The sequence below is a fragment of the Camellia sinensis genome, chromosome 6 (genome assembly GCF_055761805.1).
Source record: "Camellia sinensis isolate YWXY chromosome 6, ASM5576180v1, whole genome shotgun sequence".
Classification (NCBI taxonomy): Eukaryota; Viridiplantae; Streptophyta; class Magnoliopsida; order Ericales; family Theaceae; genus Camellia; species Camellia sinensis.
The window spans coordinates 20,496,220-20,516,951 of record NC_138966.1 but is presented as its reverse complement, the minus strand read 5'-3'; the positions used below and the strand labels follow the sequence as shown (position 1 = coordinate 20,516,951).

The 20,732-nt window shown below is 37.8% G+C and overlaps 1 protein-coding gene across 1 annotated transcript; it reads left to right on the top strand.

The window, feature by feature from the left end:
- Positions 1–10,791: 10,791 nt before the first annotated feature.
- Positions 10,792–19,996, top strand: LOC114317900 (mechanosensitive ion channel protein 5). Its single transcript, XM_028264701.2, has 5 exons — positions 10,792–12,438; positions 13,437–13,560; positions 18,028–18,321; positions 18,430–18,632; positions 19,532–19,996. The coding sequence occupies exons 1-5, from the start codon at positions 11,264–11,266 to the stop codon at positions 19,809–19,811; spliced, it is 2,076 nt and encodes a 691-aa protein (XP_028120502.2). The 5' UTR covers positions 10,792–11,263; the 3' UTR covers positions 19,812–19,996.
- Positions 19,997–20,732: the final 736 nt, after the last annotated feature.

Here is a 20,732-nt window from a genome sequence, read left to right as displayed (position 1 = left end):
AGGCAGAGATTGAAGACGAGGACATGGAGGTCCTAGATGATGTCGGCAAGGAGCCAACCGAAAAGAGTGAAGAGACACTAAAGAAAATCCTTGTCCAAGAGGGCGACGAAGAACGCTTCTTTCTTCTCGGTTCAGGCTTAGCTGAAGAAGAGGAAAAAAAACTGGAAGATTTTTTGAGAGCCAACATTGAGGTGTTCGCCTGGACACCTTACGAAATGCCTGGCATTGACCCCGAGGTCACTTGCCACAGACTGAATGTCGACAGGTCGGCAAAACCTGTGATTTAACGAGCTAGAAGACCGACGTTGATGCACGTCGAAGCAGTAGAAGAAGAAGTAGACAGACTTCTGGAGGCCAGGGCCATCCGAGAAGTTCACTACCCAACATGGCTGTCCAACACAGTAGTAGTAAAAAAGAAGAACGGCAAATGGAGGGTCTGTGTAGACTTTACCAACCTCAACAAAGCTTGCCCCAAAGACAACTTTCCTCTGCCCAAGATTGACCAGCTAGTAGATGCAACTTCAGGGCACGAAAGGATGAGTTTTTTGGATGCATACAGGGGGTACCACTAGATTGCCATGTACCCTCCAGACGAGGAGAAGACCGCGTTCATCACCCCTAAAGGCCTGTACTGTTACAAGGTAATGCCTTTCGGATTGAAAAATGCAGGAGCAACTTACCAAAGGTTAGTAACAAAGATGTTCAAGCACCTGATTGGCAAAACGGTAGAAGTCTACATCGATGACATGGTCGTGAAGACCAAGGAATCAAAGGGTCATCTTGCCGACCTAAAAAAGGTCTTTGATATACTCAAAACATACCGGCTTCGACTCAACGCATCAAAGTGCGCGTTTGGAGTTGGATCAGGTAAGTTTTTAAGGTATCTGGTAACAAGAAAGGGCATTGAGGCCAGCCCAGACCAAATCAAGGCCATCCTAGAGCTGAAGAGCCCGACATCGGCAAAACAAGTTCAGATGCTTATTGGAAGGGCCGCAGCCCTAAACATATTCATCAGCAGAAGCTCAGATAAGTGCAGACCCTTCTTCAACTTGGTGAAAAAAGTCAAAGACTTTCTGTGGACAGAAGAATGCGAAGCCGCTTTAACCGACCTGAAGAAGTACTTGACCACAACTCCGGTTCTTTCCAATCCAGAACAAGGGGAAGAACTGTTTTTATACTTGGCAGTTTCAGAACAAGCAGTCAGTGCAGTACTAATCCGAGAAGAAAAAGGGGAGCAAAAGGCTATTTATTATGTAAGTAAAACCTTGGCCGATGCAGAAACAAGGTATCTACCACTGGAGAAATTAATGCTAGCCTTAGTAATGGCTTCAAAGAAGTTGAACCATTACTTTCAGGCGCACAAGATTGTGGTCCTAACAGAGCACCCACTGAAGTCCTTGTTGCAACAAGGAGACTTAACAAGAAGGATAGCAAGATAGGCAGTAGCCCTGGGCCAATATGACCTGGAGTTCAAGCCGAGAACAGCAATTAAAGGCCAAGTTTTGGCCGACTTCGTGGCAGAATTCACACCCGAAACCATCGAACATCGGGCTCCGTTGAGCCAGGATGAGCATTGTCCCAGCAAGCAAAAAGAATCCCAGCCTAGGGCAAAAGAGCAAAGGAAGGAAAAACTCAGACCCTGCAGCATCTACATCGGCGATTCATTCAGACTGTTCGTCGATGGAAGTTCGAACCGACAAGGAGCGGGGGCAGGAGTACTGCTGATATCTCCAGATGGAGAAATAATAGAACAGTCCATCCGTTTGGGGTTCAAGGCCTTAAACAATGAAGCGGAATACGAAGCATTAATTGCAGGGCTAAAACTGGCAGCAGCAGCAGAAGCAGATGAGGTAATAGTTTTTTGTGATTCACAACTTATTGTTAACCAGTCAATAGGTGAATTTGCAACCAGGGACGAAAGGATATCGGCGTATGCAAAAGAGGTCATCAGATTGGCAGCCCTATTTCAGAACTGCCGACTATTCCAAGTTAGCCGAGATAACAACACCCACGCCGACGCGTTGGCTAACCTGGCAAGTTCAATGCAGACTGGAAAAACAAGAACAATTATGATCGACTATATATCGGGCCCGAGCATAAAACTAGAGAGCACAGAACAGGAAGCAATGTGTGTGGACGTGGGGCCAAGCTGGATGGATGCAATTGTTGCATTCCTGAAAGAAGGAAAGCTGCCAGAAGATCATAAGAAGGCACACAAAGTCAGATTGAAATCGGCAAGATTCTGTTTAACAGCAGATGGACACCTCTACAGAAGGCCCTTCACTGGACCCCTTTTAAGGCGTGTACACCCTTTGCAGGTTGAAGATTTCCTATATGAAATTCATGAAGGAATTTGTGGAAGCCACGCTGGGGGCAGATCATTAGCCCACAGGGCCATTACCCAGGGGTATTGGTGGCCCTACATGCAAAAAGATGCTGAAGCCTACGTGAAGAAGTGTGAACAATGCCAAAGGTTTACACCTTTGATACATCAGCCAGCTGCTGACCTGAACCCAGTATCCAGCCCTTGGCCGTTTGCCCAATGGGGCATGGACCTTGTTGGGCAACTTCCCCAGGCAACTGGGCAGAGAAAATACTTGCTGGTAGCAACAGATTACTTTACGAAGGGATAGAGGCAGAACCTCTTGCCAAAATCCGAGATGTGGACGTCAAGAACTTTATATGGAGAAACATCATCACCAGATTTGGGATTCCAAGAACAATAGTTGCCGACAACGGAACACAGTTTGACAGCAAACTCATCAAGAACTTTTGTACGAAATTCAAGATCAAGAATTACTTTTCAACACCAAGTTTTCCCCAAAGTAATGGGCAAGTAGAAGTATCCAACAAAGTAATTTCGGATGGAATAAAGAAGAGGCTGCAGGCAGCAAAAGGAAAGTAGGTAGACGAGTTGCCCAACGTGCTTTGGGCATATAGGACTACACCGAGAAGATCAACAGGGGAATCCCCCTTTGCCATGGCTTATGGCACAGAAGCTATCATCCCATTGGAGATCGGCATCCCAGGGATCAGGACCCAGGGAGTAGAGAATGGCACCAATGACATACTCTTAGCTCGAGATCTAGATCTTTTGGAAGAACGAAGAGAAAAAACTGCAATTCAGCTCGCAGTATACCAGCAACAGCTTGCCAGAGCTTACAACAAGAAGGTCAATCCAAGAGATTTTCAAGTCGGCGACCTAGTCCTGAAAAAAGTCGTCGGCAACTAGAAGGATCCCAGAGAGGGCAAGCTTGGCCCAAACTAGGAAGGACCCTACAGAATTACTTCGGTATTAGGCAATGAAGCTTATCGGCTTGAAGATAACGAGGGCAAAGCACTGCCAAGACCTTGGAACACTTGTAATTTGAAATTCTTCTATCATTAGATGTGCACTATTTTTGGCCGATGTCATCAATAAAATCTTTCCCCTTTTCTTTAAAACACATATGATTGATAAAGTTACATGTTGGTATTCTTGGAGACATGAATAATGAGAACCCAAGTAGAACTCAGGTTCACATTGGGGGCAGAGAGAAGACAGAGACACTTAATTCACTTGTTGAAATTTGTAGCAATTTACAAGTCGAAGTTAAGCCGAGATTATTCCTTAATTCACTTGTTGAAATTTGTAGCAATTTACAAGTTGGAATTAAGCTGATTCCTTATCTTCACTTGTTGAAATTTGTAGCAATTTACAAGTCGAAGTTAAGCCGAGATTATTCCTTAATTCACTTGTTGAAATTTGTAGCAATTTACAAGTTGGAGTTAAGCTGATTCCTTATTAACACTTGTTGAAATTTGTAGCAATTTACAAGTCGAAGTTAGGCAGAGATTATTCCTTAATTCACTTGTTGAAATTTGCAGCAATTTACAAGTTGGAGTTAAGCTGATTCCTTATCTTCACTTATTGAAATTTGTAGCAATTTACAAGTCAAAGTTAAGCCGAGGTTATAGTTTGCACACTTATAGCAATCTACAGGTTGGTCCAACCAAAGAAGATGCTTAACACTTGTTGAAATTTGTAGCAATTTACAAGATAATGTTAAGCCGACATGTGATCATCTGTTGAAATTTGCAGCAATTTGTAGGTTGAGGTAAAAGCTAAGTATGTTGTTTAAACACTTGTTAAAATTTGTAGCAATTTACAAGTAGGTCATTGCTTAAACACTTGTTATAACTTGAGAAAAGTTTGCAGTATATGATAACACTTGTTGAAATTGGTAGCAGTTTACAAGTAGGTTAGACTAAGATCACTGTCTATACACTTGATTGAAACATTGAGAAACGTTCACAAAGTTGACATTGAATAGTATATGTCTTACACTTGTTGAAATTTATGAAAAGTTTGCAGGTCAGTATCTTGCCGAACTAAAGCTTGTAGTTATTATACCCGAGATATGTAACCCCGAGAAGATTGCACAAGGGTGGCAAAATATGAAAGGCATACAAAATATTCTATGTATAGAACCATACAGAAGCAAATGAAGAGAAATGAAAAGATTAAGGCATCCATAGAAAAACAGTTGCAGTTGTGTACAAAAGAAGGCACTACAGAAGTAAATTGTTTCGAAATAACAAAGATAGGCACATCGGCTACAAAAGAAAGTTTACATTGTCCAGAACACAGAAAAATAAAAATGTTCAAACAAAGAAAAACATCGGAGTCAGGCTCCTTCAGCATCAACAGCTGGATGGGCTGGAACCTCGGAGGATTCTGGTGGAACCACCTCGGTAATCTTTTCCGCCGCCAACTCAGCATCAATTTCAGCAAGTGTTTAATCAAGACTTCTGTCGACTGGAGGAACATCAGATGACGCTTGCTCAGGAGTGGCCTCCTTGATAACCTCATCATCCTCCTCCTGAGTCAAGTCTAGGACTTGATCATCCTGAGGAGAGGATTTGGTCTCACTAGCGTCCTTGGGCTTCCTTACCAAAGCCTCATCTTCATCCTTATCCTCATCCTCAGATTCAGACTCAGATTCATCTTCAGCTTGGCTGGGAGGTGGAGGAAATGGAAGAGGAATAGCGTCGGCTTGGCGCAATGGTGAATTCTCAGGGAGATTAAGTTTTTTTTGCAAGGGCCATCTAACCAAAGGAGAAGCCCCTGTTGCACGCCTGCCTGACTTGTAGTTTGTATTCTTCTGTAACGTCAGCCATTCCTTGAGCATAGGCCTTTTCATCGGCCGCCTTGATTTCAACGCCTTTAGTAGATAAAGCATCTTGAAGTTCCTTTTCCGCTTGGGCCTTTTTGTCCTCGGCCTCTCTCTTCTCGGCCTCAGCGACCTTTCTAATAGCCTAGGTAAATTCGATTTTTTCCTCGGCAAGGGTTTGGGCTTTGGTGGCAGCCTCAGCCTGGTCTTCCAGTTTTTTCATCTTTAATTGAAGAGATTTGCTTTCCTTTTTAAGGGCAGAAACCTCTCTCTTCAGGTCGACCAACTTTGCTCTGTTTTCAAAAGCTTGCATTGAAAACGAATGGGCATGCTGGATGGCCTGAAAGAAAACAGAAGTGTTAGAAAATATTTTAAGTATGAAACAGAAAGAAAGTAGAAAATTCCAAGCAGGAACACTTACTTGAACGGAATGCTGGAGCATTAGAGCATAATTCTCGTACTCACTATACTCAGCATTTCGCTCAAGGTCACCCGGAAGAAGCAACGCCGTGCTGAGGGCAACGCCAACATTTATGTCATCGGCACTTTCACTGGACATAATTGGCCTGTCTTCCAAAGTAATTTTTGGAGCCCAAGGGACATCCGGTTTCTTGGACCCCGAGGTAGTAGCTGAGGCCGACCTTGGCTTCTTTGACTGTGTGGACTCAGAGGGTGGGTTTTCAGCAGACCTTTTTGCAGGAGCAGAAGAAGTCTTCTTACTCTTAACCAGTTTGGAAATAGGCAAAGTGTCCTCAGATTCAACCTGAGTCACTTTGGCCTTCGGCTGAGCCCTTTTTGTTCTTTTTGGCTTTGGTGGGGGCATGGATTGGGTTGGAACAACATCAACATCGGCAGATAGGTCGGCTAAGAGATCTACAGCAACAGGCTTCAGGCGACCCATCTCAGCAGTTTTGACAAGTCGTCGCCGACGTTTTCTTTCTAGTATTGGGATTAAGTATGGGGCCGAGGTAAATGGTTGATTGGTTGGGTCAGATGTTGACTCTTGATCTGTTCGTGATGTAGAGGCGGCTTGAGTTGTGGCAGTAGGAGGAGAAAGGCTTTTCTTCTTTCGTTTGGGAACATCAGGCAAAGTCGACTTGTACGTCGGAATAAAATTCAGTACCAGTGGAGCCTTGCGCTTTTGGATTGGCAGATCTAGGAGCCTCTTTAAGTCTTTGCTGGGAACGTAGGATTGGCGAAAGTCTTTTGGTAACTTACGAACTTCTGCAAGAAGAAACAAACATTAGAAACAGATAAAATATTGAAGACTTAAACAGAAATAACTAAAGTATTGATACTGGGCTCTTACCCTTGCCCTCTTTAATTGATTCGGGAAGAGGGTAGAGATGGGTGTCCTCGTCTGCGCCAAACTCCCAATTTCCCGAAGCAATAACATAGTCATCTCCAGCCCCTTTGTTGGAGTCTGGGAGGTCGGCTACGATTTTGTATTCTGTCGACCTCGGCTTAAGATAATAAATGAAGCCTTTTTCCTTCAGGCTAAGGGGGCACATGGTATAACAGTACTGAATGTCGGCCAGGGTGATCCTAGCGTTCTCTTGCCTAGCTAAAGCTATGATGCCATTGATCACTCGATAAGACTTTATGGCAAGTTGCACAGGGTTCAACTTGTAAAAGTGAATAATTTCGCGAAAGAGAATGTTAAGTGGAAGCCGGAGTCCGCACTCAGTAAAAGCTACTATAGGAAAGGGCATTGAATCATCTGTGGGCATGATAGAGTCATTATCTTCAGTTGGCCTCAGATGGACATCGGCAGGGATAGAAAACTCTTGCCTAAAGTACTCAAGTTTGGTCGGGGTGTCTACCCTATGTCTCCACATACCCATAACGTCGGCCTAAAATCAAAGGGCTAGGTTTCGGAAAGAAAATGCTCTAAAGGGGTTATCAGGACCTCGGCGAAACCCAAGGTATATACTGGTAAGGATTGTTTCAGTTTTTTCCTAAGAATTGACAGGTTCTATAGACAAATCCCAAACCTAAATCTATGGGGGCAAAGATTAAAAGAAAGCAAAGATTCGGCAAAGACACAAAAAACAGAAAACAAAGGCGAAATTTCAGAAACAAGAACAAGGATGAGCTATCAAGAACATGAAGAATACAGAAGTAAAAGGTCAAGAACAGTGGCAAGAAAAGTGTTGAAACAGTGCAAGTGTTCAAAATATGAGCGAAATCATGAAATAGACGCATCCAGATGAATGGTTCAGCAAATCAAAGGTTTGAACAGAGCAATAATGACAGTAAGTAAACGAAAGCACATAGAAGAAATTGGGAGTGAGAGGAACAGAGGCTTACCAGAACAAATGAAGCCGGAATGAAAGTCGCCGAGATCAGGCAACGGTTACAGACACGATGGAACGGCGAAACCCTCGCTGAAATGGAAGAATGAAGACGGTTTCAGAGCTTGAAGCTAGAGTAATGGCGGATTTGAGAAAGTTTAAGAGAAAGAGAAAGCCAGAAAATCGAATGCAAAAGTAAAGAAGTAAGGAGGGAAAGAAAAGTTTTATCAAAAAACTTGAAACGGCGGCAAAACACGGCATTTATTGCGCCTGGAGGAACGCGCGCGTTAGACGGCGCAGACGGATGAAAGACGGCTTACAAGCGCGTCACAGACACGGGCCAATGAAGATAGAACACATAAGGGGAACGGTTGAGAAGAGATGCATGACAGCTCATGCGCGTGGGGGAATTTGTTTGAGTTCTTGTTCTCCGAAGAGAACACGTCGGCCTGAAATGAATGATCTCGGCTAAACAGTTTTTGAGCCAATATGCAGAAAGAAATATCAATATAGGTTCTATCACCTCAGGATACCGAGATAATAGAACCTAGGGGGCAGTTGTGGGGATATATTTTCTGAGTACCAACACGTGGCATGGTGATGCCGACGTGTCAGCCGAGGTGCCACGTGTCGTGGTAGTTATGCCGAGGTTATCTTGGCGAGGCCGAGGTTATCTCCGAAGATATCGGAATCCGAGATAAGCGGATAAGGGACAAGAGTCCTAGAGTAAAGAGAAGACTCTGCCAAAGATAAGGATAAAACTCTTAGGGAGTTTATCTTTATCTCTTGAGGAATCCAAAGTAAGCACTAAATGGGAGTCCATAGAAGTCATGCTTCTAGTGGGACATGGATTGAGTAAACTATAAAAGTGAGGCACCCCCGTGGGTCTAAGGTACGCAGTTTTATACTCAAGCTTATGAGTTTAGCACTTGATTATCTTTGAGAGATATACTGACTTGATCGTCGGAGTGCCCCCGGGTGGAAGAGCCACCGCCGGAGCCTTTTTCTTTCTGTTACAGGTTTGCTAAAGCCATCTATTCTGCCGGTGCTCTCCAGCTGATTACTAGGCGGGCCGTGTGGTCAGAAAATTACCCACACATTTTTTATACACTATTTTTATAAAAAAAAAATTAAAATTACTAAAAAATTTAATTCTGAAACCAACCTTCTATTGGATGTAAAAATTTCCAACAATACCATAAACATAGACTTAGGGTTAAGCATAAAAATCAAATAAATCGTAAACCGATCCGGTTCAAATCAAATTGCATGGTTTGATTTTATTTTCTCAATGTACGGTTAGATTTTGATTTTTGATATTAGCTCTAGTACAGGGCCCGAATATGTAAGAGATCGAATGGCTCGAAACTGGTTTCCCTCCCAAAAATTGATGCACGCGGAGCTCACGTGTTCTATCAAACTAATGAAACAAAAATAGAGCTCACGTTTTGGATTTTTTTTTTCTTCTTTCTTTCTCTGTTCTGAGAGAACGAAAATGAAGAAGAAGAAGAAGAAGAAGAGGGGAGGGAGCTGGAAAATATTCTATACACAAATCAAAACAAAACAAAACAAAAACAACAACAACAACAACAACAACACCATCAGATCTTCTCCCCTCTCATCCCATTAATACAGCATCATCAACACATTAATACAGATCCTCTCATCCCATTAATACAGATCCAACAAATACAGATCTATTTCTATACACTACACAGACAGATCCAACAATCCAACAATCACAAAAACAAAAAACAAAAAACAAAAAATATTCTATACACAGATCATCAAAAAAAAAAAAAAAAACATCTATATATATATATATATGAGAGAGAGAGAGTTAAGATGAGAGGATCTATATTAATGTGCTTGCTCTTTCTTGCCATCAAAACAAATACAGATCTATATATATATTCATCTTCTTCATCTTCTTCTTCGTCTCTTTCTTCTCTTACTCACCCTTCTCTCATCTTTTCTCTTCCTCTCTCAGCCCTACCTGCTCTCTTTCTTTCCTATTTCAAAAAGGAAAGGGAACGAAAATAAAAGGAGAAAAAGAAAGAAAAAAAAAATGAAACCCAAAACGACGTCGTTTTGGGTTTCGAGCCGATTCGAGCCAACGGAATTTCGAGCCCTCAAACATTTTTCAACAAAGACTAACCGTACTTCACAATTCAATTTATGATTTTATAGCTACAATTTTGATTTTTGATATAGACTTGCTGTACTTCACAATTCAATTTATGATTTTATAGTTACGAATCCAATTAGAAACGAATCGGACCGTTTAGATTATATATAATTTGTTACTAAATATAAATACTAAAATATTTTATTAGTATCAAATATATCTATAAATTAAAACTCTCTACTATTATAAGTATATTTTTGTATAGTAATGGAACTAGTTTTAAACAATTGTTTTAATAAATTCTTAAGTTGTGAATAATATTTTGCCTCCGTTTGGGAAGTGGGTTGGCTTTTTGGCTTTTTGGCTTTTTTGGCTATTTTAGCCTGGGCTTAAAAGCTTGGTTTGGGAAGGGCTTTTTGGCTTTTTGGCTTTTTTGAGTTTTTTTGTGAGAGAAGAATGTAATGATTATGGGTTGGATGTGATGTTTTGTTTGTTATGGCTAAAATAGCCTATTTTGTTTTTTGTGGCTAAAATAGCCAAAAAAGCCTGCAAACCTACTTGCCAAACACATATATTATAAATAATGATAATATTTAAAATTCACAATTTCAAACCAAACCAAACTATGGTTAAGTGGTTCAATTTGGGTTGATTAAAAAATTTTCATAGATTCGTTTGGTTCTAAATTTGTTGGAACCATAATTAATGGATTAATCTTGGTTTACACTAAACTGAATTAATCTAAACCATACTCACTTCTAATAGATTTATAAACCCAAAATTTACCCGAAAAGGAATCAGCGTTTCAAATGCGTATTAGTGCATCTCCAACATTATTCTTTTTATTATCAAATTTGAGTAAAAACTTGATTTGATATCGAGCGTTCCAATAGAGAATTTTAAATTTTCATCAAATGACCGATCAACCAGGAGGACGATTGGAAGGATGTTCGACCGGTCAACCGGCCAGTGTAAATTGTTCAGTTGCAAAGAAGTGAATGTCTAGGGCACAATCAACCGGCCGTTTGGTGCTCTTGCACTAATGATTATCTACAGTAATTTGATAAAAGATTCCAAATATTCTCAATTTAATACAAAGTTAATGAAATAGATAGAGTACCGTTTTCATCAACTTTTTATTAAATTTAAATTTGATAAAATTTTACTCATGAATCATATACTTGATCAATTTAATCTCTCCCCTCAACACAAATATATTCTGAATAAATTATGGATTGCATGACAATTTTGAAAAATTTCTCCCGCTGGAGACAAGCAACCAGAACCCTAAACCCCCAATATTGGCATCTTCAACCAAGTAGTCCTCCGTCTTCGCTCGTCCTGGACCATCCGAATATCAAATACATCTTTCTTTTCCACAATTTGCTAACCTAAACCACTGATCCATCATATCATCTACAGTCATCATTCACAGTTTCGAATAATGTTCTTATAAATTAAAAAAAAAAAAAAAAAGTGTCTTTAAATTAGTGGTTATGCTGGGTTTGAACCTGATTCCGACAATTTCTTCTCTCTCTCTCGCTTTTAATAGATTCGATCCCAGTTATTGCAATGTTTATCAACACAGTGTTGTTGATATCTTTCTTGAATTTGTTGATATCTTTCTTGAATTCTATAAATGTCATCAACAACAATGGCAAGTTCGTTAGAGCAACAGAGACGATTACATGGCTCAACAATTCCCAGATTCAATCGACCACGATGATGTGGCGCTAAAAATTGCCGATGAATCTGGAGACAATTTCGATTTGCTGAAGCAAACTCATGATCCAATTCCAAGACGGACCATAAAATTTTCCGAAATTCAAGATGATGATGATGATGATGATGCTGATGATGATGATGAAGACGACGATGATGATTCGGTTCCTGGAAAGGCAAGGATGTTCATGTCTCGGAGCAAATCGAGGCTTGAAGATCGACACTGTAGATATAAAAGACTGTCGACAACTGACAAGGATTGCAAAGAGGATGACCTGTTCTTGGACGAAGACGAAGATATATTTGGAGAATTCGACTGGAAAGACGCTTTAACAATCGTTCAGTGGGTAAGCCTCTTGTTAATTTTGGTTACATTGGCTTGTACACTTACAATTTCTCACTTGAAGAATCGAAAGCTGTGGGAACTTTATCTATGGAATTGGGAAATTTTGATTCTGGTGCTAATTTGTGGCCATTTGGTCTCTGGTTGGATGATTCGAGCTCTCGTGTTCTTTATTGAGTGCAATTTTATCTTGAAGATTAGGGTTTTGTATTTCGTGTATGGGTTGAGAAAGTCGATTCAGAATTTCTTGTGGTTGGGTCAGGTGTTGTCGGTTTGGCATTTCATTTTAGCTGAAGAGATTGGGAGGGTGACCAAACATGGCGTTTTGCGGTATGTAACCAAGATTTTGGTCTGTCTTTGGGTTGGTGCATTGATATGGCTCTTCAAAACCCTGGTTGTTAAGGTCCTTGCATCGTCGTTTCATGTGACTGCATTCTTCAATCAAATTCGGTGCTCTTTGTTCAAGCAATATGTGATTAAGAAGCTCTCCGGGTCTCCACTAGCTCAAGAACAGAGTGAACCTGAGATGAAGAATCCCAAGTTATCAAGGAGGGTGTCTAAGAGACAAGATAAGAAGATCACCATTGAACACCTAGAGAAGATGGATCAGAAGAATGTTTCGCCTTTGAGGATGAAGAGGTTGATGAGAGTAGTGCAAAATGGGAGTCTGTCTACTTTGGATGAGGAATTACCTTCATCAACTGACGAGGATGAGGCTTCGCTACGAATTAAAGATGAAAAATCTGCAAAAGCTGCAGCGAAGAAGATATTCCGGAATGTGGTCGACGCAAGGTCCAAGTGAGTCTTTTTCTCTTTGCCCTTATTTTTGAACTGGACCAACTCTAATCTCATCTTCATGATAGTGAAACTCAGCTTGTTTTATTTTGTTGATGTGTGTCATGTTACACTCCCATTTATAACGGGTTATTTTATTTATAGATTTGGTGTCCTATTTAGATGGAAGCCAATACACTTCACCGATCCATTTATTTTTGCACTCTGAAAAGAGTTGATTGTGGGATTGCCGATATAAAATCCAAAAAAAAAAAGGAAAAAAATTTGATAACAAGGACTAGATTTTAAAATCATTGGCCGCTTTCATGCATAATTGATTAATGTACTCAATATTAATATTACAGATCAGACACAAGATCCTGAAGGTTTAGCATTACTCCTTCATTAACCTTGTAAACAATCCCCCACCACCACTCCAAAAGAAAAGGATATAAAATTTGAAAACTATGCACCTTATAAACACCTCAAGATGTCCCCAACAATCCCCTTTTTCTTTGACTGTCTGTTGCCCTTGAGGCCTACCCTTATTTGGCTGCTAACAATTTTTTAGGCCCCCAAAGACTTCTGTCTAAATTGATGAAGGGGACTAAATATATATATATATATGACGGTTTCTGATCATATTTTAAGAACTTTATATAATTCATGTGCACCATTTTTAGCCGAAAAAAGCAGCAACCAGTATCCTTAGTCATCATTATAAGATCATATGACAAAGCTTGCTCTCTTTCTTTAGATATGAATTTATGTCCTATTGTAGATGGAGATGTATATGTGTTGGTGTTATAGATCATATAAACTTGCTGGAATTTAAATATGTGGGAAGATTTTATTATTATTATTTTTTTTTTTATGGATGGGGGTTATTATCTAATCCTTTTCAATGTGGAATGAAAAGTTTTGGCTTCTGATGTCTTCTCAGTATTGATACGTGGTGGATCTTGTTGATTTGCTTTCATTTGGCATCATATCCCTTATCAGTTTCTCTTTGTGTGTAAAAGATACATCTACCTAGACGATTTGATGTGCTTCATGAGTAAAGATCAAGCTTTGAAGACCATGGATCTTTTTAAAGGATCAAATGAAAACAAGGGAATCAACCTGGAATCTCTCACTAAATGGATGGTAAATTTTATGCTTTGAGTTTTTGCATTCACTCTATCAGCCTGAAAGGCTTTTTAAGAACTCTCCTTTTGCGCATGATAAGTAAACTCAGGCTGAGATTTTTTAGGCTCTAGGCGAACTTCTAAAATGGGACCCTTTATACATAATCACAAATAAATAAATAAATAAATAATTGTGGATAAAATGATAATTACTCACAATTATTTTTTTTTAAAGTCTGCTTGCATGTATAATCAGTAAATTTATATATTAAAATATATATATATATATAGACTAGGATATGAAGAAAACATTAAACGAACTCAAAAAATAAAAATTTGGTCTTGTTGCTTTTAATTTAAGAAAAAAATTCAGAATACAAGAAGAAAAAAACAAATGCAATCTAAAACTATAATACCAAATAAAAATTAAATCAACTACGACAATGTATCCCTTAAACATTATTCTTTTAGTCTGTTTAGCTACAAAATTACTAATTAGGCTTGCATAACCTAGTTTGTGTACTATATCCTTTTCAATAGATAATATAGCTAATGCATTAAATCTTTCTAATTACATGGCTGATCAAAGATAAGATTATAAGATTGTGGACTTGAATAAGTTGGATTTCCCTCATCTTTCAACCTACTAATACTATACAACTAAACTTATTTGGGGATCTTAAATTTTGCTAAAGTTTGGGGTTCTTGCTTGCCTACCCCCAAGATCGACCCTGAGTAAACTTGCCCCATACGAGTTGTACTTTGCAGAGTGAGGTTCAGAGGTTGAGTGATCAACACTTAAGTTAGCTCTTTGGCATGGATTTTTTTTCTTAAGAAACATAGATATAGACACGAGACGCAGATAAGAGTCGATTTGAGTGTTTGCATAACAATTTTAAAAAACTAGACAGGGACATGATAACAAATATATATATTCGTGAAAGTAATCCTTCTGCCGTCCCAAAATATTAGTCCCTTGTTCCATTTTTCATTGTCCAAAATATTAGTCCATTTTCAAAAAACAAGGACTAAAATAACATGAATTTCCTATTTTGTGCTTCTTTTAAGTTCAGTAATTGTGACAATTGATGTTCGCAAAAAAAAGTCAAAGGGTTATTTTGAAAAGTTAATATTTTTAAAATGTAATAATTGTACTACCAAGAAAAGTTGGATTCCCTAAAAGGGAATAATATTTTGGGACAGAAGGAGTAATATTTTCTTCATTTTTTGCATTACAAATACATTTATATTTTATATTTTTCACATATTATATATTATAAAAGGAAGTTTGAACAAAAAATCTAAATATCTATTTTAGATGTTTTATTCATAAACAAATTAATATATCTTGGCTTTAGAATTTCTAAATTACAAAAGTCTAGAGGAGGGTAGAATAATCTGAAAAGCACATACACTTCTAAGAAAGTAGAGTGTCATGTTCGACTCTGACATGGCATGACATTTGTCACATTTTCAAACACCTATCAGACATATGTCCAAACATATCCTACTATTTTTAACATTTTTCTGGACTTGGATACTCTTTAGACATTTGTGGAGGATGTGTCTATTACTTGAATACACATGAAGCACATTACAAGTTTGAATGGAATAACTTGAAATCCGATAATAAAACAAAAAGTGTAAATTTATACTTATTCTCTTTCTTTAAATTTGAAAATTATTATCTTTGACTTACATATTTATATATGACATTATAATTATTTATCCTTATATATGATATATTATAGAAATATAAAATTATATATTTTGCACGTGTCCCTCACATGTCATCCCCTACATTTTTGAAAATTTGTGTGTTCTATCACATGTCCAAAGGTTTTAAAGGCAAATGCGTAAATCGAGATGTTTTACCCCTCATGAGGTGAGGCATAAGCATTTTGAATTTTAAAATTTAATATTTAGTAAATAAATTAAATATTTTAAAATAGTGAAAAAATAAATAAATAATTAAATATAAAGGTGTAAAATTACTTTTCTCATTACGGCATTGAACATTTCACTACAGAGAATGAAGGTTGCTTTTATTGAAAGTGAAATTGACATTCTTAGCTATAGTAATTGAGCTTTTCACTTGAGCATTAACTTTGTATTATTTATTGGTCATTTACTTAATTTTTTCTATAAAATATAGTCATAAAAGAGGTTCTTTTGTATTTTTTGCTTTTCAATGTTTAAAGGAAAAATTATGCCGATAGTCCCTATGCTTTGATCCTTGTATCATTTTAGTCCCTGTAATTCTAATTGGCTCGATTTTGACCGTGAATTTATGATTTTATCTCAATTTGGTCCACTTGATTAAAATTTTTAGCATTTTCTTATGAAAAATACTCAAATAAGTGGCATGTGACATGCTTTTAAGGGTGAAATTATAATTTTTCTCAACTTGGTAAGTTAATCTCAACCAACTCAATGATCCATTTCATCAAAAACCCTAACGATTTTATTGATTAGACCAAATTGACACAAAATCTAAAATTAAGGATCAAAATTGAGTCAATTGAAAGTATAGGGACCAAAATGACACATTGGGTGAAATGTAATAAGGACTACTAGTGCAATTTGCCCACGTTTAAACTATCTAGTAGACTTGGGCCTTGTTTGGCATAATCGACGATAGTATAAAAACCCAAAAAGTTACTAAAAAAGTTAAAAAGTCCCTACTATTTGGGGGAAGCGTGTGGGGGAAGCCTAGAATTACAATTTTGCCCTTTGAATTCAACAACCCAACAGTGCAGCTCAGTGCTGCAGATTACTTTGCATCTACATTTCCTCAAATGCGATGACGTGGCACAATGTAAGCCATGAATTTCCATTTAAAAAAAAAAAAATTTAAATGCACGGAATGAAAATAGGGTTGCTAAATGTGTCAGGAAGGGAAAAACAGTAATTTTGATATTTGCTACAATATTTTATTGTACATTTTTTAGTAAAAAGTCAAAAAGTTATCCCAAATATACATCTTTTTTTTTCTCTATTTTTTTAGCCAAAAAGTCAAAAAGTGCACTTATATAGCACATCCCAAACAACCCCAGTTTAACAAGAGTCTAAGGCAATCTTTTCATATGCATATGCAAAAGGCATACAAAGCGCACCTAAGACGCATGTCTCAGATTGTGATGCGCAAGCCTTTGGGGAGTATAGCCTAAAATTAATGCCTTGATGCATTTTACCTTAGTCTCAAGGTGAGGCGAGCATCAAGGTGAGCCGCAATAAAGCTTTTGAAAACTTTGTCTGTATCCATGCTTCTTAGAGAAATAATTATTATATTCACATTATTTTGATTTTAATCATTGGCTCCTAAGTTATTTTATTGAAACTCATGATTGAGTTTTATGTGTATAAGTAATGGATATGTGTATCCCATATCCACCTAGTGTTTGAAATGTGTTTGGTTCATAAACAGTACACCCAATTCTTTTTAATGGCACTGCGGTGTTCGGATCAAAATCCAACTAGTTCTCAGGGATGCACAGGCCCTCGGCAAGTGCACCATGGTTAATTCAAGGGTTTTCCCCCCAGTCCGATGGTCACAAGGAATTGTTAGCACCTATGAAGCATGGGTACTTCAAAAAAAACAAGCCGTACCCGTACTGGATACCTACTGGCATACGGTACTTTATATAGTACTTCTGCATACGTACCGGGTACACGAAACACGTATGTAAATTTTTTCTTCTTAATTTTTGGCAAACCCAGACGTACTTACTATATATCCAAGTTGTACCGTACCTCAGTTGAAACAATATTTTCTTCTACTACAAAAATAAAACTCCTTTCACTAGACTTTTTTTTTTAATTTTTAGTTTTATGCTTAGCATGTTTTTTAAATTAAATTATGGTTTGTAAGTTATTTAATATATTGACATTTAATTTTGATTTATACCTTTACTTTTGGCATTAAATGTTAATTGTAGGTTGGATCTTAACAAATTAAACCATTTAATTAATTTTTGTATTACTCTAAATTAAAAATAAATATTTTTGTACAAGGGTACCAAGCTGTACTCATGCCCTATTTTTTTTGGATTTTACTTTATCGACGTACCTGTATTGTACTAGTACAAGTATTACCCGTACTAGTATGAGTATTGTACCCGTACCCGTGCTTCATAGGTTAGCACGCAAGAGGTTTCGATCCCTGAACCTTGGAGGGAGCACACCCCCAAGACCCAATGCCTTGCCACAAGGTTTACCCCTCGGGGTTTAAAAGGTACACCCAATTTAATCCCCGTTAAATTTAAAAAAAATAATAAGACACATTTAGACATGTATTCGACGCATGGTAGAGTGTAACATATTGTAGATGTAAGATACATGTTCAACACAGACACAACACCTTCTTAGAAGTGTTCGTACTTCTTAAGGTTTTATATTTTTTTATGTTATGCTCTTCTAAAAATGATATAATTATATTTATTTTCTTTTCTCTTATTTATTTATTTATTTTCTCTTCCCTTGAAAGGTTGATGCATTTAAAGAAAGGAGGTCTCTTGCATTGTCTCTAGATGATACAAAAACAGCAGTGGATGAACTTCACAACATATTGAATGTCATTGTAACCATCATCATTGTGATAATCTGGCTTTTCATATTTGATATTGCCATATCCCATTTTCTTGTGCTGGTTGGCTCCCAGCTTCTTTTGGCAGTGTTCATCTTTGGGGACACGTGCAAGAGAATATTTGAGGCAATTACATTCTTATTTGTGATGCACCCATTTGATGTGGGTGACCGTTGTGAAGTTGATGGAGTGCAGGTAAACAATTACTAATTTTGTTTATTTTGTGAGACATTTTTCTTCTTTTTATTGAATGCTTTTCTATTTTATGTTAAGGAGTCTAACTTTTATTTCTTTGGATTTCAGATGGTAGTTGAAGAGATGAACATATTAACTACAGTGTTTCTAAGATACGATAATCAGATGATTATATACCCGAATAGTGTTCTAGCAACAAAGCCCATAAGTAATTACTTCCGTAGTCCAGACATGTTAGATTCAGTTGAATTCTCTATTCACATCTCGACTCCAATGGAAAAGATTGCCAGTATGAGGAAAAGCATAATAAGGTATCTTTCGAAATCTTAATTCTTTACCATTATTTTTTGTTGTCTTCTTTCCATCTTGTGTGTGGCTTAATCTTTGGAATGTTGAAGGTTTGTTCTTACATTTCCGGCAACATTATACATTATAGGAACAAACTGATTGAACTTCAGCATTCTGAAATAATTCAATGAATGCGTCATTCTGCTCATGTTTTTAGAACGTTACAAATAACTCTCATCAATGACTATATACAATTCTTAGAGAGACTTCAAAATTTGAAATTCCTCCTACAATCAAATTTCCAGTGTAATTTTAAGTTTACATTTAATTTTGTTTCTCCATAAACATAACTACGAGTGAAGAAAGAAGAAAAAAATGATTTGAAGTAGACCTGTTCGGATTGGGATGTTTTCTTAATCGTCATCTTTCTGTATTCTAATTCACCTAATAAAAATGGACTTAAAACTTTTCGGGGGTATGTCCTGCCAATTTACCACCCTGTAACTATCCAACTTGTTTTAATTTCTAATTGTTGTATGATTTTTTAATAATATGATAAATTCCATAAAATAATTTTGATTTTATAGTTATCCAGGAAAAAATATACTTTTAATTAAGTAATTTTTATTTCGTGGACGTTAGGATAGGCAGTTGCATACCATTAATTAGACACTTGTATATCTTCATTTGATTAAGATGTTTTCTTTGAAGCCTATTTACTTGCTATTTCTATTACATTGGATGGCAATTCCAGCATTTGTGCCGAAATAAATTGAAGTTGGCTAACCTTCTTTTTTCCATCAAAATGCTTGATAAGCTGAAAATTCTGAAATTGATACTCACCTTTTTCTTTTTCTTTTTTCTTTTTTTCCCCTTCTTTTTTGTCATTGACTTCTTGCTGTGGGCATGCATTATTTATCAGTTACATTGATGAAAGGAGTGATCACTGGCACGAGGCTCCAACTGTACTGATAACAGATGTGGAGGACATGAACAGAGTAAAGATGGTGGTGTGGGTTAAACACAGAATGAACTTTCAGCATATGGGTGAGAGGTGGGTTAGGAGGGCTTTACTGGTTGAGAAGATGATCAAAGTGTTCCGGGAACTTGACATTGAATACCGTATGTTGCCTCTTTACATGAATGTCCGATACATGCCTGCAGTGATGTCAGACAGGCTTCCGACAACCTGTTCTGGCTGATTGTACATTGAGATCTTAGCAGCAGTGCTCTCTCTCCCCTCTTTGGAACGATGCAAAAGTAAATGAGAATTGTTGAGGTTGATGACATGATTTGCCCATGAAATGTTAGCCTTATAACAAGGTTATTTATTTTATACTATTTTTATTACGTCACTCGGGTGAAAAATCCAATCCTGTATTTTCTATGCTCAAAAGTCCACATGCTATTTTATTATGTCCACAAGGACAAACTTTTATGAAATGACAAAAATACCCATGTATATATATACATCGTTCACAAATCAAACCCTAACCAAACTATTTTCTCTCTCGTTTCTCTTTCTCCGGTTCCACAGCTCTCTACTCTCTCTCTCTCTCTCTCTCTCTCTCTCTTCACTTCTCTTCACCCTCTACTGCCGCCACCACTGTTACTTTCTCGCTGCACGATCTCTTCACGATTGCCGCCACGCAACTCTATTGCCATCTTTCTCAATCGATCACTGTCGTAGCTCTATCGATCAATAGATCTTGCGAATCGCACTCTACCACCACCACCGCTATCAACAACATCTGCCGTAGCACCAGCTTCGACTCCTCTTAATTTGGCAGTGTCGATGTTGTTCTTCATCTACTCCTCACTCGTTGGCACCACCGATATCTATCGCAGCACCAGGCTCATCGTTTCCACTCCTATCACTGCCGTGTCGGTCTCTGATCTCATATCACTCGCTCTTTCTCTCTCCGATCTCAGATCTGTGACAATGCCTTGATGTTGGTTGTAGCTTCGGCGACTCTAAGGTTGAATCGTCGTCGAAAGAAATGTTACTTTTCAATCGCACCATCGACGATCAAGTTGTGCTAATTATAAACAATGTTAAACCCTAAAAAACTCATAAAAGACTTCTCTCTCTCTCTCTCTATATATATATATATATATGGTCT

What these genes read in the sequence shown, in the direction of transcription:
- LOC114317900 (XM_028264701.2), top strand. Translation starts at nt 11,264, where the DNA reads ATGGCTCAACAATTCCCAGATTCAATCGACCACGATGATGTGGCGCTA. An exon ending in GTGGTCGACGCAAGGTCCAA is followed by an intron (nt 12,439 to 13,436) that starts GTGAGTCTTTTT and finishes TGTGTGTAAAAG; the next exon opens with ATACATCTACCTAGACGATT. An exon ending in GTGAAGTTGATGGAGTGCAG is followed by an intron (nt 18,322 to 18,429) that starts GTAAACAATTAC and finishes TTTGGATTTCAG; the next exon opens with ATGGTAGTTGAAGAGATGAA.